The sequence below is a fragment of the Tamandua tetradactyla genome, chromosome 7, assembly GCF_023851605.1.
Source record: "Tamandua tetradactyla isolate mTamTet1 chromosome 7, mTamTet1.pri, whole genome shotgun sequence".
NCBI lineage: Eukaryota > Metazoa > Chordata > Mammalia > Pilosa > Myrmecophagidae > Tamandua > Tamandua tetradactyla.
The window spans coordinates 71,397,624-71,425,507 of NC_135333.1; the positions used below are offsets into that span (position 1 = coordinate 71,397,624).

General features: G+C 37.7%; 1 protein-coding gene across 2 annotated transcripts in view; it reads right to left on the reverse strand.

Moving 5' to 3' along the window:
- Positions 1–27,884, reverse strand: part of LOC143691468 (pregnancy zone protein-like) — a 42,892-nt gene that overhangs the window by 5,256 nt on the left and 9,752 nt on the right. For both annotated transcript variants that reach the window (XM_077169974.1, XM_077169975.1), the window contains 21 exons: positions 27,659–27,773; positions 27,393–27,502; positions 25,469–25,630; positions 23,618–23,845; positions 23,305–23,368; positions 20,064–20,206; positions 19,173–19,322; positions 16,990–17,154; positions 16,453–16,561; positions 9,770–9,935; positions 8,840–9,068; positions 7,828–7,954; positions 7,349–7,470; positions 6,871–6,922; positions 5,617–5,700; positions 5,178–5,354; positions 4,801–4,888; positions 3,745–3,901; positions 3,347–3,421; positions 2,298–2,478; positions 886–1,109 (listed from right to left, as the gene is read on the reverse strand). In XM_077169974.1, coding sequence (XP_077026089.1) covers positions 886–1,109; positions 2,298–2,478; positions 3,347–3,421; positions 3,745–3,901; positions 4,801–4,888; positions 5,178–5,354; positions 5,617–5,700; positions 6,871–6,922; positions 7,349–7,470; positions 7,828–7,954; positions 8,840–9,068; positions 9,770–9,935; positions 16,453–16,561; positions 16,990–17,154; positions 19,173–19,322; positions 20,064–20,206; positions 23,305–23,368; positions 23,618–23,845; positions 25,469–25,630; positions 27,393–27,502; positions 27,659–27,773 — 2,928 coding nt within the window. The remainder of the gene's footprint in view (positions 1–885; positions 1,110–2,297; positions 2,479–3,346; positions 3,422–3,744; positions 3,902–4,800; positions 4,889–5,177; positions 5,355–5,616; positions 5,701–6,870; positions 6,923–7,348; positions 7,471–7,827; positions 7,955–8,839; positions 9,069–9,769; positions 9,936–16,452; positions 16,562–16,989; positions 17,155–19,172; positions 19,323–20,063; positions 20,207–23,304; positions 23,369–23,617; positions 23,846–25,468; positions 25,631–27,392; positions 27,503–27,658; positions 27,774–27,884) is intronic.

Sequence of the window (27,884 nt, forward strand, 5' to 3'; positions counted from 1 at the left end):
GCACTTCTCCAAGTTTCTTTTTTCCTTTATGTAGCTTCCTCTCCATGCCCCTCCCCCACATCTAATCGCGAGGAAAAACAAAAGTTTCTCTATGTACATCTTGAATGTTGAAGGAGGTCTTGGAAGAGGGGGACAAGTTCTCTGGATGTTTTAACTCAATCATTTATGCCCTCAGTAAAATAATTCCAGAATTGTGACAGGTAGAAAAAGAAATTTCTAAGAGCTTTAGCTTTCAAAAAAAGAGGAAGGAAGAAGGGAGCACTCAGGGCAGGTTTTTAAAGTAGAAAGGAATTCATTTCACAAAGATCAAAGTGAGCTCTACTTGGTCACCTTACTTTTAATCAGACAATTTCCTGGTTTGCCTTTGAAGATTTTTTTTTTTCAGGATTCTAAAGGTGGAGTCTGTAGTCTAGAGTAGTGGTTCTCAATCAGGGGTGATTTTGCCTTGTTGCAACTGGATGTGGAGTGCTACTGGTGTCTAGTGGGCAGAGGTCCGGAATGCTGCTAAACATCTTACATTGCACAGGACAGTCACTTACCACAAGTTGTTATCTAGCCCAAAAGGTCAATAGTCATCAAGTGTAAGAAATCCTGGACTAACGTGTAGTCAGTGACCAAAGTATGCTGATGATATGGCACAGCTTTAGAGAGGAATAAGGCTTATTTGAACATAGCTGAATTGATGGCTTGTTAACACAGGGCTTAGTGAAAACTGTTTTGGGGAATTTCTCAGGCCCCTTTCTTCATATTCCCATTGTCTTCAAATAGCTGTAAATAACTTTTTCGTGATTTGTTTTCCCTTCTTGTTTCCTTATAACTATTCTATTTTCAAGCCTCCCATTTGCCAAGGGAAACTGGAGGAGAGACTCTTTGGGAACAACAGACCTGGGTGGAGGAGAAACCGCCCTGGGAATTCTGTTGCTTTGTGACCCACTTCACGATGCGCGCTGCAGTAGTCAGGTCCTCTGAGGATGGGGCAGGCTGGGCCGTGAGGTAAGCCAGGAGCATGTAGGATGTCATCTCCACCTCAGCCGAGGGAGCCTGGGGTTGGTAAAGCTGCCCCCCTGGTGCCCTGGGCTTCTGAGGTCGCTCCCAATGGACTGAGTTGTCTTGGGGATGAGAAAAGGAAAAGAATTGTAACTATTGTAGATAATGAAGGCAGATTCACATCATACGGAACTAAAAATAATAATACAGAAAATGACATAAGACTCTCCTGTCGTAAGTTCCTAAAACTCACTAACTCACTCTTTCAAGCTGAACTTGCTTTGGAGAATGTTGTTGGAGGAAGAAATATGGGACATCGTTACCAATCTCTCAGATCTTGTTTTAGTTGGATTGATGGAAGGGAAAAGTGGCAGATAGAGTTCTTTTACTGGAATATTTGCTAGGATTTGAGTTATAATGTGGAATATACAGGACTTATGTGAAGATATATATGGCAACTTAAGACAAAAATACTTTGGAAATTGTGTTAGTTAGATTCAGTTGTCAACTTGGCCAGGTAAGCATACCTAGTCTTGTTGCTGCGGACATAAGCCAGCAGTATGTGAACCTCATCTATTGCCAGTTACATCTGCAGTCAGCTAGGAGGCGTGTCTGCTGCAATGAGTGATGTTTGACTTAATTGGCTGGTGCTTAAATGAGAGATTGCAACATAGCACTGCTAAGCAGCTTGGCATTCCTCATCTCAGCACTCGCAGCTCAGCCCAGCCCTTGGAGATGCAGAAAGAAGTCACCCCGGGGAAAGTTGTTGGAACCCAGGGGCCTGGAGAAAGACCAGCAGAGACCATCCTGTGCCTTCCACATAAGAAAGAACCTCAGTGGAAAGTTAGCTGCCTTTCCTCTGAAGAACCAACAAAATAAATCCCCTTTTATTAAAAGCCAATCCGTCTCTGGTGTGTTGCATTCCGGCAGCTAGCAAACTAGAACAGAAATGATATTGCATTTCTTTTATTATGGCCTTTTCCGCACTTCTCATCCAAGCATGTAGGTAAACATCATGCGAAAAATATGTTTGTCTTATAGGTTTTAGCAAACAGGAATAAAATTCCATAATTTACCTGTGGTGTTGTCTATTATATTTTCCTCTGTGCAACGTATGCAATCCTACAGAAGATTTTTTTTTTTTTTTCACAGATACTCTGATCTCACAATGTATGGCTTGGCTTAAGAATTACAGATAAAGTTGATGATTTAAGCAGGAAGATATTCCTCCTTTAAGCAAGAGTATATTCCTCCTTTATTTGTAGAATCAGTATAAGTGGAAGGGAAGAAATATTACCCTTTTCTCTCACCTTCTTTGACAGCTTCTTCATCAATTGAGTTCAGTATTTCTCGTCTCCTATCTTGGTTTCCCACCAGAGCAAAAGCATAGGCCAACAATGCCTTGGTATAGATATGGCTCTCATGGGTTTTCTCCTTTGCTCTGTTCCAGGCTGACTCCAGGCAGAACAGGGCCTTGTGAACAGTAGGGTGCTGTGAAAGCAAAAGGGAGTTGGGTTGAAAGGAAGAAAAAACAATTCCTGAGCTGGATAGTGTTAGACAGACATCACTCATGGTTACCAGCCAGCCAGGTAGACAGCCAGATGGCCATCCTTAAATAGAAGGATGGATATCCTTAAATAGCAGCCTGTTTTAGATCTTTTTACCTCATAGTTAAGTCCCAAAGAATAAGGTTGGAAATCCGTGTGTGGTGATTTGAAGCTATATGTACCCCAGAAAAACATGTTCTTTAATCCATTCCTGTGGGCATAAACTCATTGTAAGTAAGACCTTCTGATAAGGCTACTTCAGTTAAGGTGTGATGTACCTCAATCAAGATGAGTCTTAATCCTACTACTGGAGAACTTTATAACAAAATGAAATTCAGACAGAAAAAAAAGGCACAGGTGGAGAAGCCAGAAGCAGGTCATGGAAATGCTGCCATGTGCCAATCTTTGTGACAAATTAAGGACCAAGGATCGCTGGTAGCCAGAACAGAAGACACAGTCACTGAGGAGAAAGCATCACCTTGAAATGGTACCTTGATTTGGACTTTTTCCCAGCCTCAGACTGTAAGCTAATAATTCCCACTGTTTAAGCCAAATCATTTTATTGCATTTTCTTAAGCTGTCTAAGAAAATAAAATACTGTGCTTTTAGGGTTAGTTTTGGTACCTAATCTAAGGACATTACTGGGCAAGTATAAAACCTCCTTAATAGATTGCTAAATAGCTGATCTATTTGAGAAGTGTCTTGGCATTTAGCAAAAGGAAAGTTTAGACTTGTTTTTTCGTAGGGTGGTAGTACAGAACAATGGGTGTGTAGTTTCCACGGTAGGGAAATGGGATTGAGGTGGACCTTACAGTGACTGGGAGAGGAATCTCCAGAAGGGCAATGGTGATATAGGCGGAGAGGGTCACCTCGTCTTCCACGCCTCCCTGCAAATATGAGAGAGAGGGAGGGAGAGAGATGGAAAGTGATTATGATTATTTCTACTTCCTAATTTTGGTATATTATCTTCTATCATTTCATGAAAACTCTCCTCAGTATCTCTACCAGGCAAAGTATCATCTACATTCAAAGTACCATTTCTTCCTTCTCTATAATTTCCAGGTTGAATACTCCTTTCTCCTACAAAACTCCTCCTACATTACTCAGGACTTCATCTTTGCAATTCATCTGTGTCTCATTTTTCCCGTGCCCTTGGGGGGTGTTTCATTGACAAATATCATGAGGTTCTAAACTTCTCAGGGCAGTTCACCTTAATGGCATTGTTGAGCAGTGACCCAGAGCTCCTGAAGCACCCGTTGTCCTTCTGCTTCTCGGAGAGCCAGGTGAGGGCTTCAGTAATGTGAGCCTCATTGATGAAGATGTGGGCTCGCGCCTGTGCGAAAGTCTTGAGCACAAAGGCTGTGAGCCTGTGGTGGGAGGAAGAGAGGGGTGCTAAGAGCATTTGTTTCCATGTTGTATTTGAATACTCCTCCCCATAGCCCCTCCCGCACCTCAATATGCACCAATGGCCACCAGTGAGCTATAACTGAGAGTTTGGAGACTTTTTCTTTTAACCTGCCAGTTCCCTGGTTCTTTTTGCTTTGCTGCCACATGTTGTTAAACCCATTACCAATAGATCCTTGCTTCCAAGAGCATTTCTGTCATTTTAGAGGTTCAGTTTCCTCTGAGCTTCCTTGGATGGGACTCAATATTGACTGAAATATTTGGTCCTTTCTTCTGAGTTTTCTGTATTTACTTCTGTAGGTTTCTTACTTTTTCTACTGCAGCTTATATTCTGACAGACTAACTCCTTCTAATGCCCTGCTGCAAAGATGTACATATTTCTCTCCACATCTTCCTGCCCCTCCACCATTTCCAGGTCACTGATTTCCTCATTTCCCTGCATGGTCAGACTCAGAAGAAATGAGGAGGTGGGGAGATATAGTAGAAAACAGTCAGGTCTGCTCTGTAAATAACAGCTGCAGCTTTTCTAGCCTCTTTATAGAAAAGTATTGAGCAACAATTGAGCCTCTTAAAGGGCTAATTGTAAATGTATAATGGGCCCTTAGCAACATGAGAAGTAAAAGAAATATGGTGTTTTGGATATAAAAATAATCAGTTTCAAAATGTTCTCTGTTCAGCCACTTCTTAGTTTTTTAAACCAGAGATATTTATTTATCTATACTGAATATCAGTTTCCTCTTCTGTAAAATGAAGCTAATAATGCTCACTTCATAAAGGTTGTTATAGGAATTAAATAGGTTGGTGTATGTATGTGACTTGTACTCACAACTGAAACTAGGAACAGATAATTTTTTTTTCTTACCATGTGTTTCCCTGCTTCCTGCCATATCGATCCCCAAAGGTGCTGTAGGAGCCATCTTGGTGTTTGTAGTTCAGTTGCCTCTGGTAACCTGGAATGGAAGGTTTCAAGTGGTTCATGAAGGACCAGGGAAAGGCGGGCTATCCATGGGTCAGGGAGTCACTGATATTCCATGGTCCTCTGTATGTGGAGGATCTGCCATGGCTTTGTGGATGTTATGGATATGTGAAAACAAAACATTGTTTTGGAGATTATTATTTCCATACAAATCATTGTATGTTTCCATACAAATCATCATCATTGCCTTTATATCTGGTGACATAACTCAAGCCTAATTGGGAAAAGTCTCATTGGAGTAATAAAGTTTTTCTCTGTCTTACCATTGACTAAAAAGCCAGTGGCCTTGGACTTGATCTCCTCAGTTAGCTGTTGGGTTTCATTCAGATAGTTCAAGACATAGATGTTAGGAGCAAACAGGACCATATTCTGTTCTCCACAACCATAAGGCATCCGGAGGAGATTTTGTATATTTTGCATAGCAGAACCTAGTATGTCACCTGAGGAATGTGAAAATTTGAATGTCTAGTAATTTCAGTTTGTAAGTAGCCAATATTATTATAGACAAATGACTTTCAAATTTAGAGCCACATCCCAAGCTATCATTTAGGCAAGGGAAAAGTTATAATTACAGAGTGAGACTTCCAGGACCCTAACAGAAATTGAAGCTATTAAGAAGTTAAAATTGGAATTCAGATGTATAGACGAGATATACAGCAGCTGCTCTTTTATCCCAAATTTCCATAGTACAAGGTGACTTACCCAAAACAGAGAAGGAGGCTCTGGCAGACTCTTTGACCACATTTGGTGGGAGCTTCAAGGATATTTTCTCTGATATTTCAGTACCTTTGGATATAGATAAACTAAATCAAAGGAAAATGCCTGTGAATGCAGTACAATGTTTAGGAGTAGGGGCTGCAGATCCATATGGCCTGGATGTTACGCTGGCTCTCCCACTCACTAGCTAAGTAAGCTTGAGTGACCTTGGTAATTAACCTCTTCATGGTCAGTTTGCTCATGTTGTGATGATTCAGTGAAGTAAAACATGTAAAGTGTTCATAACAGCACCTGCAACATGTTCAGTGTCAATAAATTTGAGCAGTTACTATTATTGTTATTAATATTATTGTTATATTTAACAGTAGTAGTAATATATCTCCTTGAGGAACTCTGAGCCCCAGAAGTAAGAATTTTGACTTAGAAATGAATTAAACTTTTAACAGATCAGCTTGTTTTAACACTATGTGATTTACAGACCCCTTTTCCCTCTCACGTAAGCATGTTCTGCATTGGAGTGTGTAATAGCTCCCCAAAAGAAAGTTAGAAGCTGTCAGGGACTCACAGTTCTTTGATTTAACCACAGCATTAAGATTTACTAAGATAAGCTGTTATACTTCCTCTCTTATCCTATACATTTGAATAGATTCCCATGATGATGAATAGATAACACAGACATTCCTTAAATTGGTCCTTCTCAAATAATAAGACAGTGTGATAAACACTATGGCATAAAACTAATACAAAGGGGCCTTATTGTTTAAAAGCTGTGATGGTTTCTTAATATAATTACGTCCAAATGTAAAATGTTTTTATTTGCCATGAAAAATTCTATTTTTTAGTGAAATAAGTCCTGTTTATTTTAGAGGATATCCCTTGTGATACAGATTTGCCATGATCCTGTTCTCTTTCTACATAGTCCTGGGACACTCGAAGCTTCTACACCTAGTCTTGTTAATGAGCAGTCACTGGGCTATGGAGGTAAGAGGGCTGAATGTGAACCAAGAAAGCCCCAGCATTAGTTTTGTCTGTTAACACCTGAGCCGTGTTAACTTACTCTCTTTGGCTCAGTGTTCTCATTGGTAAAATGTGTGTAAAGAAATAGTTCATGATATGCTCATCTTAATGGAACATTTTGAAAACCCTGAGAGAGATAGTATGTGTGGACGTGCGTTATAATTTAAAGTATATACCGTAAGAGGCATTGTTCTCACCATGACTGTGAGATTGGACTCCTACCTGAAGCACAGGTCATGGAGTTGAAGTTCTTCTCTTGCTCAATACCTTCAGGCTTGGGTAAAAAGAAAGAAAAGGGCAAAAGGGGTAAATATCTAGGTTACAGGAGGACCACCACAGACTCCTTGCTTTGAAGGGTAAAGTTACAGTAAATGATGTTTAACACTCATTTTATTATTCAATTATTAAAAATCCACAAAATGTCAAAGAACCAGGAAGAGGCAGAGGAAACAAGAAGGAACAATAACAACAGGGAATCAAGGGGAACAGATGTGAGAAATATATGACCCTTAGGTGAGAGGTAGAGAGATCAAGACAAGGGTATAGCTCTCAAATAATTTATAGAAAAATTATTGGCAATGTTTCCTGCACATTTTAGAATAGAAAATTCCATTAGTTTATGGGATGGATTGTGTGAGCATGATATCAATTATCCTTTAGGGTCTCAGAAAAAAATGTCAAGTGGTCCCGACTGACTTACCTCCACCAACAGGGTTTTAATGACTGTGTCTTTTCTTCCAAACTCAGGGATCTCAGCGATCTCATTTCCACATAGCTCTAGGGACTGCACTGCCTCTGCACTCACTGAGAAGTTCACATTCCCTAAAACAAAGAACCGTAGATAAAATGAGTCTCCATCTAAGTCCCCCCCCCACAGCTGAAAATGATTATATGTTCTGTAATGTCTTTAACCTCACAACTGGCTGGAATAGGAAATGAAGCTGAAAAAACAAGGCTAATATACACTGAATGACCAATATTCAAAGGTAGTGATTGTGGGGCCCATGCGGGAGTGAAAGTAGTGAGAGAAGGTCAGTGTGGATATACATCAAAGGAATAAAATAAATCAGTTTCGTAGAATTATAGTCACAGAAAGCAAGAAAGGGGGATATTTTGCAGAGAGTGCTCAGACAGCTGTACTCTGTTGGCTGGTGGACCATTTTGTAGGCTGTCACTCACCTAGAGTTTTGGGAGTTACTGTCCAAGCCAAGGTTTGCCGCTCATTTCCACAGATGCAATAAGATCCTTTCCCTTTTTCATTTTGGGAAGCAAGGAAGGCAGGAGAGGTTTCCAGTTGCACACTGACCTATCACCCATGAGCAAGGTGAAGACACAGAAATGATCAGAATATAGAAAGACAATGATGGCACAGAGCAGGTCAAATGTGAGGTGCTGGAGTAAACTGAAATTTGGAAAAACTGTATATGACATAAGCTCATACATGCTTTGAGAAGCATGAGAATGGCAATGCTACAAATCAAAACTGCTTATCTACTTAGAGGATTGCATTGGGATATCAGAGAAATCCACTGATATAGCAACAGTAGAGGGGAAGGTGAAGCAGCAATGGTATATTGCTGTGTAGATTTTACTACTTGTCTTATAGATATTCTTTCTTCCTTCCTCCACATCCTCAAAAATATTACATAATGTAGTATACTTTATGAGGCATAGCAAATTATGAATAGTATATAGTAGGATAGAAGAGGTTAAATAATAATATGTAAGTGGTTTCTGTATATAATAGTATATAAGAGACCTTAAGGATATTGTGTTACAAAAGATAGTCTATTCATTAGGTTATTACATAATCTACAAAGAGGCAAGTGCTACAAAGTTAAAACTATAAATTGTATGAATTTAGAGATGAGAGCAGAGAATGACACTAATGGAATTGAGAAGCCTCAGTGTCAAAAATCTTCCTGGAACAAAGCCTAACTTGTGGGAAAGGATTCTATGAGTTTCGAGAAATTATAAAAAAAAAGATCTGTGGTTTGGAGAGCTGTGGTTTCAGTAGCTGAAGTGGATTTATCATTGTGTTATCTGTCTAATAATGTCCTGGCTAGTTTAGCACTATTTATCTGCATGATTCCCAAAATTAAGGGTAATCTTGGAAACAGAATATGTAGCTGACTGGCCAATGGCATCTTTCATTGCATCCTTCCTTTCAATTTACCCTCACTTTTCTTACCCGGATACATTTGGGGAGGTAGTTTGTGACAGTGGCCTTGAGTATGAAGGCTTCTCCCTGGATCACAGAGTAGGGCATTGTGAGCTCCACGAAGAAAGGCTGGAAGGCTTGGAGAGAGGCGATTGGAGAGAGACCAAGTCCAGAGTCCTCCGACAGGCAGAGGGCCCCTGCCTTCCACTCGGTGATGGTATCAGGGACTGTTACTTCTACTTCAGCCACACCTGATGAGCTGGGGTAGATGGCAATATGAACACAAAGTCAAGTGGGTGGAAATGTCTTTTCTCAAGTGGGAATCCATATTTTGTAAGGCTAATGTCAAGAACTGAATCACTCATGTCTCTGTGTGTGTGTGTCTGTGTGTGGGTGTGCGCATGCCCACGTGTGTGTACTAGATTGTATCAGGGACTGAGTTGGGAAAATGGAAGGCACTAAATGGTACCTCTTTCCCTTATCAACCTATGGCCACATCGCACATATCTGTACCTTAAAGAGAAATATTTGAAAGTGATTAAATTTGGTCTTTAAACTACCCTCACTATTATACCATCCCATAAAAGAACATTTAAGAATCAAGATCCAACCAATCGACTGTTGTGTTTATGTAGCCTGATTTGTTGGACTGTGTGCTTGTTCAAGTCTTGATATTTATTGAAGGCTCCCTGAAGGGCACTAGTTATCATTTGGATCTATGGACTTCCCACATGTGTTTTCTAGAGGTCTCAAGAATAATTATTTTAGAATTGCTCAACTCTGAGACAATGACTTTAATGAACCCATATAACTGAAGCATTTTATTTAGGTCTATCTTGAAAGGGCATGAAGTAAAGACAATTATGTATAGTTTTTCAGAAAGATTATCCTAGAAATGAAAATACTGGCATGTCCACATTCATTCACTCACAGCAAATGGAGGAGAGTGAAGCTACTTACTCTACTACCACCAAATCCCAGATCCAGGTCTCAGGGAAATAGCTTCGCACTGTTTCCAGAGTTGGCTCTGGACTTTGTACAGTATTTACAGGTATTGTAGGTGAATTAACTTGAGGACCATATGGACCCATTGGTCCTACTGATCCATATGCTACTCCTGCAGCTACTAAAATAAAAGAAAATAATATTCTAGTTAAAGGAAAAAACCCTATATATTACATGGGGTACAAGGGAAATACAAGAGAACAAATTTTACATTTGCCTGCTCAGATTGCCTTCTAAGAGATGAAATAATACAAGTGAACTTTGAAAATAATTTGTTGAGCCCTCATTCTCTGAGTGGAAAAGAATCTTTGTCATAACTGGAAATTTCATGCAGACTAGAGGTAGCATAATTTTATGTGAATGGACTTTGGAAAAGCAAAATAACATGGAGAGGATTTTATGGGTTTGGGAGAGAATGGTGGGTTTTCAATGTGAGAGAGGATTGATTTATTCTTAGAGGAACTGAACAAGAATTGCAAAATTGTCTTCAGGCAATGTGATGTTACAAATTGTTTGACTTACTAATGAACAGAAATTAATAGTTACAATATTTTGTATACTGTATTGAATCTTGAAAACTTGTTCTTTGAAAAAAAGATTAATCATTTTATTTTACTCTATTTATTCATGAAGAATTCAAGACCTAAAAGAGAGCTCTTTCATTTGGTTTAGTCCTATGGTTGTTCACAAAGATACATAAAGAGCAGTGATTGATTAGAAAACTAGACATGACGATTATCTGGTCCAGCCCATACTTGAAATGATGCTTGTAAATTGAGTTAGAGTTAGGATCTACACCCATGAATTCCATTTGAAATTTCAGAAATATCTGTGAGAGAACATTCATAAGGAAAAACACATTTCTAGAGATTTTCTCTCAATTGGAAAAAATATCAATAGAAATTTCTTTAAAAAATTATTTCTCAATTTTATAGCAGCATTATTTACAATTGCCAAGAGATGGAAATAGCCCAAATGTTCATCAGCAGATGAGAGGCTAAACAAGCTGTAGTATACACATACAATGGAATATTATGCAGCCATGGACAGAATAAAGTCATGAAGCATGTAACTACGTGGATGGACCTTGAGGACTGAGTGAGATTAGCCAGAAACAAAAGGACAAATATTGTAGGGTCTCACTGATATGAACTAACATTAATGAATGAACTTGGAGAATTTTAATTAATAGCAGAGGTCATCAAGAGAGAAATAGGGTAGATACTGGGTAATTGGAGCTGAAGGGATACAGATTGTACAATAGGACTGATGGTAAAAATTCAGAAATGGATAGCACCATACTACCTAACTGTAGCACAATTATGTAAATTCACTGAATAAAGCTGAATGAGACACTGATAGACAGAGGAGGGCTGGGGCACATACAAAATCAGAAGGAAAGATAACAATAAAGAACAAGATGGTATAATTCAGGAATGCCTTGAGTATACAATGATAGTGACTAAATGTACAAATTAAAAAATGTTTTTGCATGAGGAAAAAGAAATTATGTTTCTTTCCCCCATGTCCTTCCAAATGCTAATCATCTTTATCTCCAACTTTGATTTCTCATGGATGTTGTTCTATTTGCTCTTATCTCTGATATTTAAGTATCTAAATGCATGATGCATTCAAATGAACTATGTTCCATTTTCTACCCCAGATATCAAGAGCCCTCCACCTCCTGCAGTTATAGCAGTTAACAATTTGTGGTATTATGTGTTACCATAGCTCCATTTGTTGGATGTCAGCTATATCCTCCTATCATCTGGTACTTTCAATACCAATTCGATTCTCCACCTGTCCTCACATAGTCTCCATATTAAAGTTCAATTCCTCCTCATGTTACAACTGATAAACTCTACTGTATATATCTTTAAATCCATTTCCCACACAAAATCTTATTTTTGCTTCTTTTCCCATCCCACTTCATGAAAATGTGTCAATCCCTGGACTCACCCATTTATATTCTGTTTAATACTGATTGTAAAATACCTTCAGTTGGATATTACATTTGTTCTAGTTTGCTATCTGCTGGAATGCAATATACCAGAAATGGAATGGCCTTTAAAAAGGGGAATTTAATAAGTTGTTAGTTTACAATTCTAAGGCTGAGAAAAGGTCCCAGTTAAAGCAGGTCTATAGAAATGTCCCATTAAAGGCATCCAGGGAAAGATACCTTGGTTCAAGAAGGCTGATGAAGTTCAGGGTCTCTCTCTCTCAAGTGAAGGCACATGGCAAACACAGTTAGGGTTTCTCTCTCATCTGGAAAGGCACATGGTGAACATGGTCAGGGTTCCTCTTTCATCTGGAAGGGCACATGGCAAACACGATGTCATCTGCTAGCTTCTTCTCCTGGCTTACTGTTTCATGAAGCTCCCTGGGAGGCATTTTTCTTCTTCATCTCCAAAGGTCGCCGGCTGGTGGACTCTGCTTCTTGTCTCTCTGAATTGCTTTTGTTCTCCAAAATGTTTCTTCTTTAGGACTCCAGAAACTTATCAAGACCCACCTAAGTGGGTGGAGACATGTCATCACCTAATCCAGCTTAACAACCACTCTTGATTAAATCACATCTCCAGGGAGATGATCTAATTATAGTTTTAAACATACAATGTTGAATAGGGATTAGAAGAAATGGCTGCCTTTACAAAATGGCATTAGGATTAAAACATGGGTTTTCTAGGGTACATAACACTTTCAAACCAGCAAACCCACATAGAACTTCTTTCAAAATTGGAGTTCAATCCTCTCAAACCTTGCCAATGCTGGATCAACTAAGTTTATGGAATATTCTAATTTTTTTTCGTTATTTCAACAACATTTATAACTTCTTCACCAGAAGTAGATTCCATCTCAAGAAACCACTTTCTTTGCTCATCCATAAGAGGCAACTCCTCATCCATTCAAATTTTATCATGAAATTGCAGCAATTCGGTCACATCTCAGGCTCCACTTCTAATTCTAGTTCTCTTGCTATTTTCACTACATCTGCAGTTACTTCTTCCATTGAAGTCTGGGAATCCCTCAAAGTTATGCATGAGGGTTGGAATCAACTTCTTCCAAACTACTGACAATATTGATCTTCTGACCTCCTCCCATGAATCATGAATGTTCGTAATGGTATCTAGAATGCTGAATTCTTTCCAGAAGGCTTTCAACTGACTTTTTTTTAGCTCTAACAGAGCTCTATGGTAGCTATAACATCATGAAATGTATTTCTCAAATAATAAGACTCGGAAGCTGAAATGACTCCTTGATCTATGGGCTGCAGAATGATGTTGTGTCAGCAAGCATGAAAACAGACTTTGTCTCATTGTACATCTCCATCAGAGGTCATTGGGTGTCCAAGTGCACTGCCAATGTGTGGTCATATTATGAAAGGAGTCTTTTTTTTTTTCTGAGCAGTAGGTCTCAACACTAGGCTTAAAATATTCAGTAAACCATGTTGTCAACAGATGTGCTGGCACCCAGGCTTTGATGTTCCATTTATAGTGCACAGGAAGAGTAGATTTAGCATATTCCTAAGAGCCCTAGGATTTTCAGAATGGCAAATGAACACTGACTTCAACTTAAAGTCATCAGCTGTATTAGTCCCTGTATTAGGGTTCTCTAGAGAAACAGAATCAACAGGACATATTCGTAAATATAAAATTTATAAAAGTGTCTCACATAACCAAAGGAATGTACAGTGCAAAAAACTGTAGGGCAGGCAGTGAAGCTGATGATTCTGATGGAGGGTCTGGACGAACTCCACAGGAGAGGCTCACCAGCCGAAGCAGGAAGAGAGCTTGTCTCTTCTGAATCTTCCTTAAAAGGCTTCTGGTGATTAGATTAAGCAGTACTCATTAGAGAAGACACTCTCCTTGGCTGATTACAAATGGAATCAGCTGTGGATGTAGCTGATGTAATCATGATTTAATTCTATGAAATGTCCTCACAGCAAAAGACAGGGAGCACTTGCCCAACCAGACAAGCACTTACCACCACCTGGCCAAGTTGACACTTGAACCTGACCATGACAATGCTGATGGCTTAAAAAGGGCTGCTCAACTGAACTTTGTAAAACTTTTATTCATTTTTGACCTTCACTACTATCAAGCAAAAAAATTATAAAAACTTGAATCTTTATTTTCTTCTATGTTCCATGTCTAGTGTCATCCTTTTGAAACATATATAAGGCCATGTCATTCTTCTTCTGAAAATTTCCCCATTTCATTGAATGATTTAAAATGAAGTTCTTACAATGACCAATAAAGCCTAACCTAATCTGCCTTCATTTATTCCTCTGATCTCTCTGTCTCCAACTACTCTTATCTTTACTCACTCTGTTCCAACCACACTGGTTTCTGTACTCTTAGAACATTCCAGGCAAATTCTCATCTCAGATTTGAAGGGTAAAATATGTTAAGAACATGGATGTAGAGTCAAACTACCTGATTTGAATCCCAGTCCTTATATTATTGGTTGTGGGATCTTTCAGGCTGAGTTCCTGAGCCTTTCTAGGACTCAGTTTTACCATCTGAAAATGGTATTGAGAATCCGTACCCTATATGGCTACTATGAGAATTAAGGAAGTCACTCTGAAATCTTTATGTCTGTCTATCTGTCTGTCTGTCTATCTATCTATCTATCTATCTATCTATCTATCTATCTATCTATCTATCATCTATCTATATCTCTCTCTCTATCTATCTACCTATTTATCACCAACCATCTCCTGGAACATTTTAAGCACTACATAGGAATTTTCTATTATTAATGTTATTTTCTCTGACTGTAAAACTCTTTTTTCAGGTAGTCAGATGGTTTGTTTTCCTATTTCCTTCAAGCCTTTTCTCAAATTTCACGTTTTTTAGTAAGACCTTCACTGACCACTCTATTTATGTTTGCAACTCCCTCTAGTCTCATTATCCTCTTGTCCATTTGAATTTCCCTGTAGCATTTATATCTTCTTACAAACTATGATTTACTTATTTACTTTGTTTATGCTCTTTCTAGGCACATTAGAGCACCACGAGGTTGAAGACTATTGCTCTCATTGTTTGTTATATGCCTAGAAACTGGGTCAGCGAGTGTTCAAGCATATGTGTTGAATACAACAATGAATAACTGTCATGATTATAGCTTCTCAATTTTTTATTTTTTTGGGTACTAATACTTTCTACCATTGTCTAACACAATTTTTGTTCCCTGTTTATATTTACCATTGTCCCTCTCTTTTTCGGTCCTATAGACAGTATTAAAGTTAATTTCTCCATATATGCTGTTCTATGCCATGAAAATCTTGAAAACGAATAATAGATTCTCAGACAGAGGCTCATGTTCTTTGAATTATTTTCAGTAATTTTCATGAGGCATTCCAGTTTTCTTAGATCTTTCATTGCCTCAAATACATGTCATTTTTATTTACTCATTCTAATCCCCTTTTGAATGCACCACACATTTTAATAATTCTTCTATCTGAGATATATCACATGCCTCAAATGCTATCCTTGCCCACTTCCAGAACACTTTCTTCTCCCTAATATATTCATGGTTTAAACTTACACTTCTTTCCACCTGGAATTCTCATGATTATTTCCATTTTCCCTTCACTTTATTCTCCATCATAATTATATAACCTCTTATTTACCTGATAAAGTCATATTTATCATTCTTGGGAAAAATTTTGAAACTTGGGTCACTCTTGAAGATTATATTTAGAGTAAAAAGTCCATAATCCTTTACAAGTGGGATGGCTCTTCACAAGGTGTTTTGTTCACAATGAGGCTGGTTTATAGATTAACATTAACCTTAAATGTAGCTCCAATGTCAAGGACCATAGAAAACAATTTTTGAGTAGTCAAAATTCTTAATTTATTTTTATACGGATTATATAAGGTAATTAAAAAGATTTTGAAGAGAATACATATTCCTTCAAGTATTTAGTCGAATTCCTTCAATTTATTAATTAAAGACTTGAGGCTTAGAGAAATGGCATGACACGCCCACTTCACAGGACTTCTGATTCCCAATCAAAGCTCAAAGGATATAAGCCTTTCTTAACAGATAGAAATAAAGAAATATTCTGGAGAAAAGGGTTTTCAGATTCAGTGGTGGGAGGGATAGGAAAGTGTTGAATAAAGGGCTTCAAGTGTAAGAAGACCTGGGGCGGCACAGATGTATTAATAGGAAGTTGAAGGGTCTAGAAAAAAAAGCTGCTTTATTTGAGCAGTATTTTATGGCCCTGGGTAATGTGATATTTCTTCTATGTTTACGTTGTTTCTTTTCACCAGTGAATCTATCTTCAAGGAGCAACATCTCTATGAAAGTTTTTCCTAATTTCATAATCAGAATTATTCTCCCCTTTCCTTGTGGACTACTCTCTTCTTTTCTATAGTACGTCAGACTCTTGTATTTCATCTGATTTTGTGGCTGGAGATATCTAACTCTTCAAAGAAAAACTGATTAACTCTGTCTATGCCATTTGCCAGCTAAGCAACCTCAGCAGGAACGATTCATCTGAATCTTGATTTCTTTATGGATAAATAAGTTCAATGTTGATACGTCTTCATTAATCACTGCCTTTTACCATTTTTAGCAAAGTAATATTGTTGGATAGGATGCAGAATTAAGAATTAAAAAAAACAGTATTTTACCTCCGTAACCCATATGGACTCCTCCTCTTGGAGGTGCGGCTGGGTAGTACGCTGCACACGACTGTGGTTTTCGGATTTTCAAGTTGGTGAATACTCTCAGTCCCATACCCTAGAAAAAAAGAACCATTCAATCAAATTGCAATCTTGATTAGAATATATGAAATGTAATTTTCCTTGCCTATGTCATTCCAATAAGTTTCATGTTATATTAATTCCATGGAGATACCCAGAGATCAGGAAATATAATAGAACGGTAAAAATACTATACTTTAAGATTTTATTATTTATGGCCTTTTGAAGAAAAATGAAATATGCCTAAAAATACTTGGATGAATAGGCAGAGGTCAGGTGTAGCCCGGCTCTCACCTACTCACTGGCTGAACTTAGAAACTTTAATCTCTTTATTGACTTCATTTTTCTCAACTGAAAAGTGAAGAGGCCAGGTTAAGTGATTTCCAAAATTATTTATAGGTATAAAGTTTTAAGCACATTCAAAACCTCAGAAGTCTTAACATTAATAAGTAATAAGGATTTTGCCTTCAAGAATGTATAAATATCATCTTCATCGAAATTTGGTAAGGGCATATAGACGGCTCCTTGACGATTGATAAAAGGATTTGAACAGCTTGCTTGTCTTTCCTCTTCTTGGCCCAGATTGTCAGGGAAACCAGAGAGATCCTTCACAGTTAGCATGTTATACACCTGTAACAGTGGAGAGAAAAAGGCCTTACTTGCTTTTCTTTTAAAATATTCAATGAACTGAGAGAAATGTGATAATTATCATCAATCTTTTCTTGCATCCTTCCATGAACTTGGCATATTAGAGAGAAGTGAAAGATTTTTTTGCTTGTTTTTACAATGTTAATGTTCTAACGAGGTGAAACCTACTTGGGAAAATGAGGCCAAGGGTTAATAAAATCTTAAGTTTCTGAGTATTAACTAAACCTTAACTGTATGGTTTAGAGGCAGAATTAGACTAAATACAAGAAGGAACTCTAATATGCCTTTGTCTTTGACAAATAGTTAATGCACTGGGGAATTTAGGCAGAAATTACTATTGCCACTTGTAGAGCGTCTACATCTACGTAGCTTTTTTTTTTTTTTTAACTAAAGAACCAGATAGGCGCATAAATGAGTATGTATCATCTCCTTTGGAGAGATCAATGTTTATGCAATGGAAAACTGGAAGATAGGTGCAGCTTGCTGCCTTTCTCTGTGACCCACAAATAGACTCTGTGTTCAGGACTAGATGTGTTACCTTGGCTTCCAGGATCTGATAATAAATATGGGTTAATTCTCTCCTTGGGGCATCTCAGAGAGTGGTCTGTGCATTCCTTCCCCCTTTGCCTAAGTACATGTAAACATCCTTAGACTAAGTATGTAGGTTTTTATTGTACCTGGCTCACCCCCATTGCTAACTCTGTTCCTAGTGGGGAGGGGGTAACATCTTTCCATTAAGGCACAAAAAAGGTGTGCATAGATCTTCTGCCTGCCTTGGCGGTGGTTGTGGCTCACTGGCCATAGGGAACTGATGCCCACTAATGAAACCTGTCCTAATCTGTCTCTTCTCTGAGTATATATTGCTTCATCCATTGTCTTTGTGAGTTGTGCATTGCTGGTGCTCCTGGCAACTGCAAATCGTGGAATGAGTTGAGACCCTAAAGCTGTGTTCCTGGTGACTGGCAATGTCATGCTCTTGCCACCCTCCAAGCACTAAAACACCCTCTTTGGAGGTGATAAAAGGTATTCATTTCTGACCAGCAATTTGACACAGCAAGCAGGATGCCCACGGCCTGACACAAATACAGGTTACTTTTTATGGAAAAAGAAGGATAACAAATGACAGAGCTCTGAAGATTTCAGTCCTGGGCTGGAGTAAGACAGAACCCTAATCAAAAAACTTCCAACACTTGCCCAACTGGATCAATGACTCCTGTGTGCCTCTTGTTCCCCCCTTTTAAATCATAGTTTCAATAGTAATTATTCTATGCCTGTTTCCCCATTTCATGGTGGGCATGAGGGGGCAGATCACTTTTTAGGTCAAGATCTTCATATCTAGAGGAACTGTATTGAGGAATACACACACAATATCATCTGTACCTGAATCTGATTTAAATCATGAGATTCAGCCTTCATAGGTTTGCTATATCAGGCAAGGTTTTTAGGAGCTTTGGGAAGGAGATGAGTGTATTTGACAAGTGGGAGATCATGAATCTTTGGGGGTCTGAGGGAAGATTGCAAAGACAGCCTCAAAAATTGCCCCCAATAGTCTCTGCCGCCTGGTAATTCCTTTGTGTAATTTCTCCCACAGCGAATAGGGTGACCATCAAAGTGGGGAATCTTAATAAAATTTAGCTTTCATTAAGATGATTGTAAAACATGAGTAATTGAGGTTTAGATTTGATCCCATATAGAAATGGAAGTTTTATCATAAAGGGATCGAAATCTGTAGGCATAGTATCAGAATCACATCTCAGATCTGCCACTTATTTTGCACATTTCTGAATCCTATTTTTCACATCTTAAAACGAATTCTTTATCTTCTCTCAGGGATGTTGGGAGGATTAAATTTTAAAACGCATGTGAGAAAGCTTGAGAAACTATCAAGACCTAGACAATGGATAAGCATGTTTGTTAATATATTTGACTCTCAATAGGGGCTTCTATAAGAGGGGACTCTGGCGTGGCCCTTTCTGCCTCCCGAGGTGACGGGAACTCACCGAGGACGCGGATAGCTCAGCCTCGGGCTTCAGGAGCAGGACGCTTTGGTCCACGGCACGGAGGGCGCAGAGGGACTGGGGAGAAGCTGCAACTCTCAGGTGGGCTTGTGAGGCCGGAAGACTTCGGGTGGGGCTGAAGCTCAAATCCACCTGTTAGAAATGAGGGAAAAGTCATCCAACATTTTCTCTACTTATGCAATCCTGTAGTCACTGACATTTCCTAAATTATCCTTACATTCAGTTTTATATGACTTTTTATGGTAGTGTCAGTGAGGAACCTCTTTTCTCATCTTTCCTTCACTGTGCACTGATAAGGTTTATTCCGTTGCTCAGTCTTGTCCTAAGGAGATAACTGAGACATCACAAGGGACAAATAGCGAGTTTAGTTTTTAAAGGCCCATATTTACCTCTGATTCATGGTGAAGTGCTTAGTATCTCGAGGTGGAATGACAATACTTCTAAATATATGTATTTTTCTTTCAGATTTCTGAAACCTCCCCACCCCCCGACCCCCCCGCCATGGGCAGGCACTGGGAATCGAATCCGGGTCTCTGGCATGGCAGACGAGAACTCTGCCTGCTGAACCACCATGGCCCACTAGATTTCTGAAACTTTTGAGTCTTAGCATCTTAAAGGTAATAAAATTAACACAATAAAATTAACACCAGGGGAGCACTAAGGACAAAACATTTAAGTATGTTTTATGTGATAGAAATTTTGCATAATTGCAAAAGTACTGTGCTAGGTGCCTAAAGATTTGGCTCTGCCTTTAGTTTGTTGGGAACCTTTGGTCAACTCATTTTACTTTTCGGGACTCAATTTTCTTTGGGGTAAAGTAGATGGTACTTAGAGAACCATTTGTGTGTGTTCTTTTATGTTAAAGACACTCACCTTGTTGACTAGACAGTTTTCAATCTCAAATTTCTCAGAATCTCCAATAACTTCTCCACTTGGTAAAACGGTAAAGATGAACAATCGTGCAATGGGGGCAATGTCTGATTCCACAGGTAAGGACAGGGAAAAACTGCCTTCCACTGGAATGCAGAAAGAATGAGTCAGAATGGTCATGGATCAGGACGCAGTTGCTTGGTGTTAACCAGTTCAGAACTGTGCCTATGCATTCAACAGCTTAGTCTCATTGATTGTTGTTCTAGTTATTTGGGAACCTAATAGGCTGATGTCTCTCCCCAAGACTTGATATCCAGAGTAAGTTAATGAATTTCCTTCTGCTTACATCTTTATTTATTTGATTTTCCACTGATCGTATTCCTAAACCAACCTAAATCTCAACAGCTAAAGGTTATTTTGCTAATATGTGTAAGAAGGATGGCAACCATTTATTTAAACTTCAGACCAGAGATGATTCCAAATTTAAATACAGAACTGTAAGTTGCAAGATATAATAATAGTATTTGCATCTCTTTCAAATACATACTTTTTAAAAAACCTCTGTTGGTGAACAATGTTCATAATGATTGGACTTTCTGAGCGACCATGCAATTCTGGATGTTTTCATTGCAACTCTAGACTATTATAAGTACCATTAATGTATTTCTACCTGAAGGATTAAAATGTACTCAGATAACATTTTGGGAGATACATTAAACTTTTTAAAATATTTTAACGAAATGGTTGCAAAAGGGCAACAGCAAAAGTTCTATTTTCTAAATGGTCCATTGGTAATTCAGGTAGATGACCTTCATTTAGTTGAATAAAAGTTAGTAACTGTAAAAAAGCTAGGCTTTTAGATTAATAATAGGGATGCATATTGGATATTGGTATATGAAGGGAGGACAGAAAACCTAGCTGCCATTGTTTCCATACCTTCTCTCCTCTTCTCTACGACCCTCCTGTTCAAGACTCCCAACTATTGGTTTTTAAATTCCTGTACTACCAAGTTCTTCCCCAGTAATATGGTCTTCATTGTTAGAAAATTGGTGCAATTAGGGTATACGTAGGACAACAGAGTCTTTCAATATTATAAAGACAATTATAATTGATTTTAATTCTTTTTTGGACTATAAATATTTAAAAATTAAGGCTAATAGACATATAAACTATTTGATTAAAGCCCTGTGATTGTTGATGCTTAACTAAAAATTGTTTGCCTTTATGAAGGACAGGGAATTTTTCTAATTCCATATAAATTTTACTATAACTTAACATTGCTTACTATGAAGTGCTTTATGCAGCAAAATGCTAAGTTTGGAGGGGAAGGGGTTTAAAATACTACTAAAATAGTGTTGTGGAATTCATCTTCTGTCTAATTGGAGGAATCAAGTTTTAACTCTAATAAGTGGAACTCTAATAAGTTCCACTCTAAAAGGAGAGAAATTTAAGTCCTTCTGTCGCTGTGCCTTGAGCCAAACACAGAAAGTGGAATAGATTGAAATATCACAAAAACAGGAGGAGAAATTATGGCAGGTTTTTTGCAGAGAATATTGGAAATAAACAAAGACTTTTGATAATGATATTTGTGAATGCTTTGCTATCAAAAATTTGAATTTCAAACAGACTCAGAAATAGTTCTGAAATTAGTAATTTGGGTCCTGATATTAATTCAAAATCTATAAAGGATCAGTTAAACTTGACCCATAAAAATTTGAATTCAGACAAATTGTGAACAGTCTGTTTTCATAAAAAGATTTTCTGCCCACTGTCAAGTGGGCAGCAAATTGGTAATTGATAAGGTAATTAGAATGTATAAATATTTTTAATTTTAAATAATCATGAATCAGACAATTCTAGACAGAAATTAACAAAATTCCTTCCAAATGTTGGCTCAATTTTTTTCCATAAATTTTTGTGAAATCTTCATTGGGTAAATAATTGAAGTAGTCTTCCTGATATTACTATATAGACATTTTTAGGCAGATAGGCTCTTCCTGTTATGAATGAAGCTCAAATTAAAATGTCAAAAAAGAATAAATCAAGGAAATGAATGATTTTTTAACACATTTACCTATTTTTATGAATGTGTTATCTGCTGCATTATTACAAGAAAATGGAAAAAAGGATGACAAGATAGAACAATGCACAAAATAGGGTCCATTCTCCATATCTAAATTTTCCTATGCTAATATTGGGGAAAATAATGTTCAAAACTGGTCAGCACTCTTTCATGTTTAATTTAAACAATTATTAATTGTTGAGTGTGCTCATTATAGCTGTTTTAAATTGAGAAAACTCCTCTTCCAATATCGCTTCAACACTGGACAATGAAAAACAATTGGTATTTTATTTTTCCACCTTAGTAGGGAAAAGAAGTACAAAAATGAAAAGAAAATCTTACAGATTGAACAAATCTTGAATTATTAAATTTAGCTCTGAGTGAGGTAAAAAAATGTAGAAATTTTGCCTTGCTCAGGTAATTACAAGAATGCTCATGGGTCTCTTTTTAGTGACTTTTCCCTTGATGTGGATTGAATTAGAATAGAAAAAATGCTGGTTGTCTCCTCTCCAATTTATTCATTAAACGAGTCCAATCTCACATACGAAGTGCTCAATGTCATGCTGGCAGCATAACTCCCGTCCTCATTAAGTGAGGTAGCGTATGCAGAAAGCCTAGCCCAGGGTTTGGTACAGAAAATAAAATATCTGTCACTTTTCTTCCTCCCCATTCTCCTTGATGCTTAGTTCTTTTCTTCTCTGCAATATTAAGTTTAAAGATGGCCCATACACAGTTACTGTTAAGGAAAAAATAGAAGGAAGCTTGCATTTAAAAAAGGTTTCATTTTAATTTAATTTAATTAATTAATTTATTTTTTGCATGGGTAGGCACCCGGAATTGAACCTGGGTCTCCAGCATGGCAGGCGAGAACTCTACCTCATGAGCCACCGTGGCCCACCCAAAAGGTTTCATTTTAATGTCAGACAGAAGAGACAAACTCAAGGGAAAAAGCAGTGTGCCTTAGCAGAGTGCTTGGCACTTAAGTAGACAATCAAATTTATCTGTTGACTGCTGTGAATAAAAAAATGCCAAAGAATCATAGGTACTCTTTAATTTTCCTGTGTGTCCTCCTTCTGATTTTGAAGGGATGGTGGAAATAATTTCTCCATTTATGAGCCATATCTGAAGCACAAGAGTGGATATGTTGGGGAAGAAGTGGAAGACAGGTCTGAGGTTACTCACTGTCTCCTGGCTGTATGGGCAGAACCTGGCTTCCTGACCTGACGATGCCTCCCTTAGCCATGATCTGCAAAGGAAAAGGAAAAAAAAGGATCCTTCCATTAGACTGATACAGTTTTATTTAAGAGCTTATCTTCCACATGATTGGCTTTTTGAGTCTCTGCTGGAAAGAACCAACCTTATGAAAAGTTAGACTCAAGGGGAGCATGGATGAGAAATCAAAATGGTGGTGCTCAGGTAATTTTGAAATTCCTGGCCCATCCACCACTGTTGTCCTCTGATAAGCTCTAAACTTATTCTGTGGCCTTGCCCTTACCAGGTAATGGAAAACGAGCTCTTTTAGGTCCCCTATGGTCTGTCCATTGAATATGTAGTAGACCTTGATAATCTGTGTCTGACCACAGGGGAGGGTACCAGACACAGGCTTCAGTTGAATATAATTCCTGCTTGAGGAGTAAACATGAGTTGCAATGTGCTGAGTTCCCTGGTGTTCTTCTCGGATCCAGGTATAGCTAAAACAGAAGGTAGGTTGTTCATGGTAGGCCTGATAAAGCAGAAAAAGAACAAAGAATCCGTTAGCTTTAAATTCTTCACTTTAGCTACCCACCAAAATGGATAGATGAAAAATTTGTGTCTTTCACTCTAAAGCACTCTACTGGCCTTCCTCACAGAAGCAACATTTATCAGCCCCCTTGCATTGCAGAGATCAATAGGAAATCACCCACAAATTTATCTCCTTTGCTTTGGTTCTGCTAACTCATCACTGCTGTGAATTTTATTGTCCTGCTGCACGGAGTCAGAGCAACAGTGATGTCCCAGTGAGAATGATAAATGGTCTGAACAAGCAGAAAAGGGAATCTTCAGAGAACAGAAGTCCCATTAAGTCGTCTTAATTAAAGGATGTTATATATATTGACTTACTACTACCTTATGGGTCTCAACATTTCAAATAAATAGTCTTCAATAAATCAGCACTATACGTCTAGCACTATTGTGAATGATGGCATTGATATTCTCAGGCCTTTGCAGTTTCTGGAATTTTAATACAGATACTGTTTAGCAGAAAACTCCATCTATCATTCCTGCGATGTTTGCCCCTTAACTCTTTACTGGGTGCCCTTATATTTTTTTCTAAAATTTTAAGGAGTATTTTGTGGATCCTTCTATTTGCTCTCATAATTATCCTATTTTAGAAGTTTAAAAAAATTAATTAAATTATTGCTAATGATTTACTGGTCTGTTAACTCCATGGATATAGGAACTTTCAAGTGCAAAGACGCTGTCTACTCATCTTTTCATTTTTAAGGAACAGCAGGTATTCATCATATAGAAGATATTGAACTTCATTACATATTTTAAATTCATTCATTCATTTATTTTATGTGCTACAGAAAATTTAGTTTCCATACAAAATAAAACTTTCTTCCTTTGGTCTCAAAGTGTAGGTGAGGTTCTAAAACATAGACAATGTCTTCCTTACCCCTCTTCTTAGTTTTTAGTTATGGTAATCCTGACCTGATTGGCTTCATTATTATCTCTAACTACCAGGTTATACATACATAAAAGAGCCTTTCAAAATCAAGAACTAATAATTACCACTCCGGTAAATGTGACTGCTATACATCATTACATATTTGTATAGTGAATTAACATATGAACATTGAGAAATGGAAATAATTTATATGTCATGTATCTAAGAGGGAATAAATAAATTATAATCTTTTACTACTTCTTTCTTTGAGGCTGCAAGCATAAAAGTTTCTTAACAGTAGAAATCTTTTGTTCACAGTCATTAGGCAATATATATTAAGTGTGTGCATGAGTGTATGTATGGTTCATCACTTTATAAAATATCTAAAAGGAACATAAAGCAAATTACGTAAATTGTTTACCAACTGAAGCAACTGATATTTTTCAGGCTTAAAATCAAATAACTATTTTGCATAACATAAAATTTTAAAGATAATGTTAGGGAAATGATCAGGAGCTTTTGTAGTACCTCTTCTAATAACTTTATTATTTTCATGAAATTCTATTATCCCCAAATTTATAAATCCCAAGTTTGACAATTTCTTACTCTTCCCTATAAATACAGTATGCAGGTTTCTTCACTTCCGAGTCACTGTTTCTAAGTTTCTCTTTGTCCTCAGGGTTTTTTAATACTTACTATGATAAAAAGTCTTTTAGCCAGGATGTTGGTGGTGTTGATTGAAAACTGTACAAGACCCTGTTCATTGGTAGTTGATTTGTAATGGTAGTTGGCGTCATTGGCAGTGATGAAGACGAGTTTATTGGGAATGGGTACACCTTTTGCATCCACCAAGAGCACCTGAAAACAAAAAGTAGTTGATAAATTATGTGGATAATACTCAGAGAGGGCAGGACTTAGGGGGAAAAGGTCTTTTGCTGCTGCAACTGCACAAAACCCTTCCATACTCTTTCCTTCCATTTGGTTTCCAGGTGTTTCACAGCTTATCTATTTTTGAGACCCTGCAGTATTTCAACTAAGACCAGGGACTTTTGTATTAGCTGTATAGTGAGGGCTACATAATTGGCTCCTAGAATCAAAATACCAGAACTGACCTTAAACTAGATGCTTTTCCTTGTGCACTTAGGTGGAGGCAGGAATGCCTGACTTTGTACTCTGCTCTGCTTCTACTAGCTGAACAATCTTGGGCAAGTTACTTAACTTCTTTGTGCTTTATTTTCCACAGTTGTAAAATGGGGATAATAATAGTGTCTCCTTCATAGGGTAGTATTGAAGATTAAATAAGTTAATCCATTTAAGATAGCTTAGAAGGGGTGGGCCATGGTGGCTCAGTGGCAGAGTTCTTGCCTGCCATACTGGAGACCCGGGTTTGATTCCCGGTGCCTGCTCATGCAAAAAAAAAAAAGGTTAGAAGATATATGGCACATGGTAACTGTTACCATAAATGTTAGTTAAAAATATTATTATCTCATGAAATACAACACCTAAGAAAATCCACATGAGACTGTTTCTTTTTTGAGAAAATTTAATAATTATAAAACTGGTAAAGTTAATGATTAATATGAATAAAAATCAAGATTTTTATTTTATTTTTCTTAAAACATATTCCTTAAGATTGGAACCAATATATTAATAACCATGAAATGTACACTATTATAATACTTCTGCTTAAAATTAAAAACACAAATTCACTTATTTTAAAATAGAATGATATATATAAAGAAGGGTCCTGGAAGTCATAAATTGGGAGACACTTGTGAGAAATTCTCTTAAAATTCTGATGTTGGTAGAAGAATGGCAGACATATTTACTTATTCTAAGACTGGAGTGAGGGGAGGTTTGACATTATAACTAAGTCCTATTACATTAAGTATCTTTAGTAGTTAATGATGCAAAAAAGAAATAATATCTCTGTGTCTCTTAATTTTAGTTATGTGTTTGAACATTTCATCAGTGACGTTTACAAGGGAAATTATCCAGTTCTTGGGTTCATGATTTTGGTCATATTAATTGTAATAGTTAGATTCGGGTGTCAACTTGGCCAGATGATGATGCCCAGCTGTTCTGTTGCCGCGGCCTTAAATCCTCAGCATGTGAAATTCATCTATTGCTTATCACATCTGTGGCTGGCTAACGGGAGTGCCTTCCACAAGGAGTGATGTTTAATTTAATTAGCTGGAGACTTAAAAGAGAGAGTCAGAAGAGAGCTCAGTGGCTCAGCACATCCCAGCAAAACTCAGCTCAGAGTTCGGAGCCGATATAGACCCAGACGTTTGTAGATGCAGAGAGGAAACACCCAGGGGGAAACTATTTGAACCCAGAAGCCGGGAGGGAAGGTTAGGAGACTGTGTGTCTCCTCATGTGACAGAGAAAGCCAGAGGAAAGCCGGATGCCTTTCCTATGAAGAACTGTAGATTTGTACTAAATAAATCCTCTTTATAAAAGCCAGTCCATTTCTTGTGTATTGCATTCTGGCAGCATTAGCAAACTAAACCATTCATTAATTAATAACACTAACCAGGTAGAGGCTACATCATTGTGTCCTCAGAGGCTTAGATACCACTGAACACTTTGTTTACCTGAGAATTGTAATATACACTACCTGTCCAAAGAAGGGAATTCCTTGTCTAAAGTGTGAATCCACTTTCACAAATGTGAGCTTGGTTACAATGTTTGTGATTTCACTGGTCGCATTTCCAGTTAATTCCAAGTCTAAAAAATATATAGAAAAGAGTATGTTGTCTTGGAAGTTACCTTACACCTAAAATTTCTTTTCAATCACCCCCTTTATGACACAATTTGTTGTGAGAGACAAACCAATGTTTATTGTTTTTTTTTTTATCTCCCCTAATCACTTAATATTCAAACCTGTTCCTTCTTCTCTGATCTTGGCTTCCACTTTAAGATTCATTTCATAACCTGCATTTTTAACCTGGAACAACGCGGTTTTTACTTGTCGGTTGATGCAGCCATTGCTGTCTAGCTAAAATACAAAAAAGAAAAAAAAAAGTCACACTGATTGAGACCAATAGTCATGAAATCTACTATTTTCTCATTAATGCCAAGGCAACTTCTTTGGGTCAAACATGTTAAT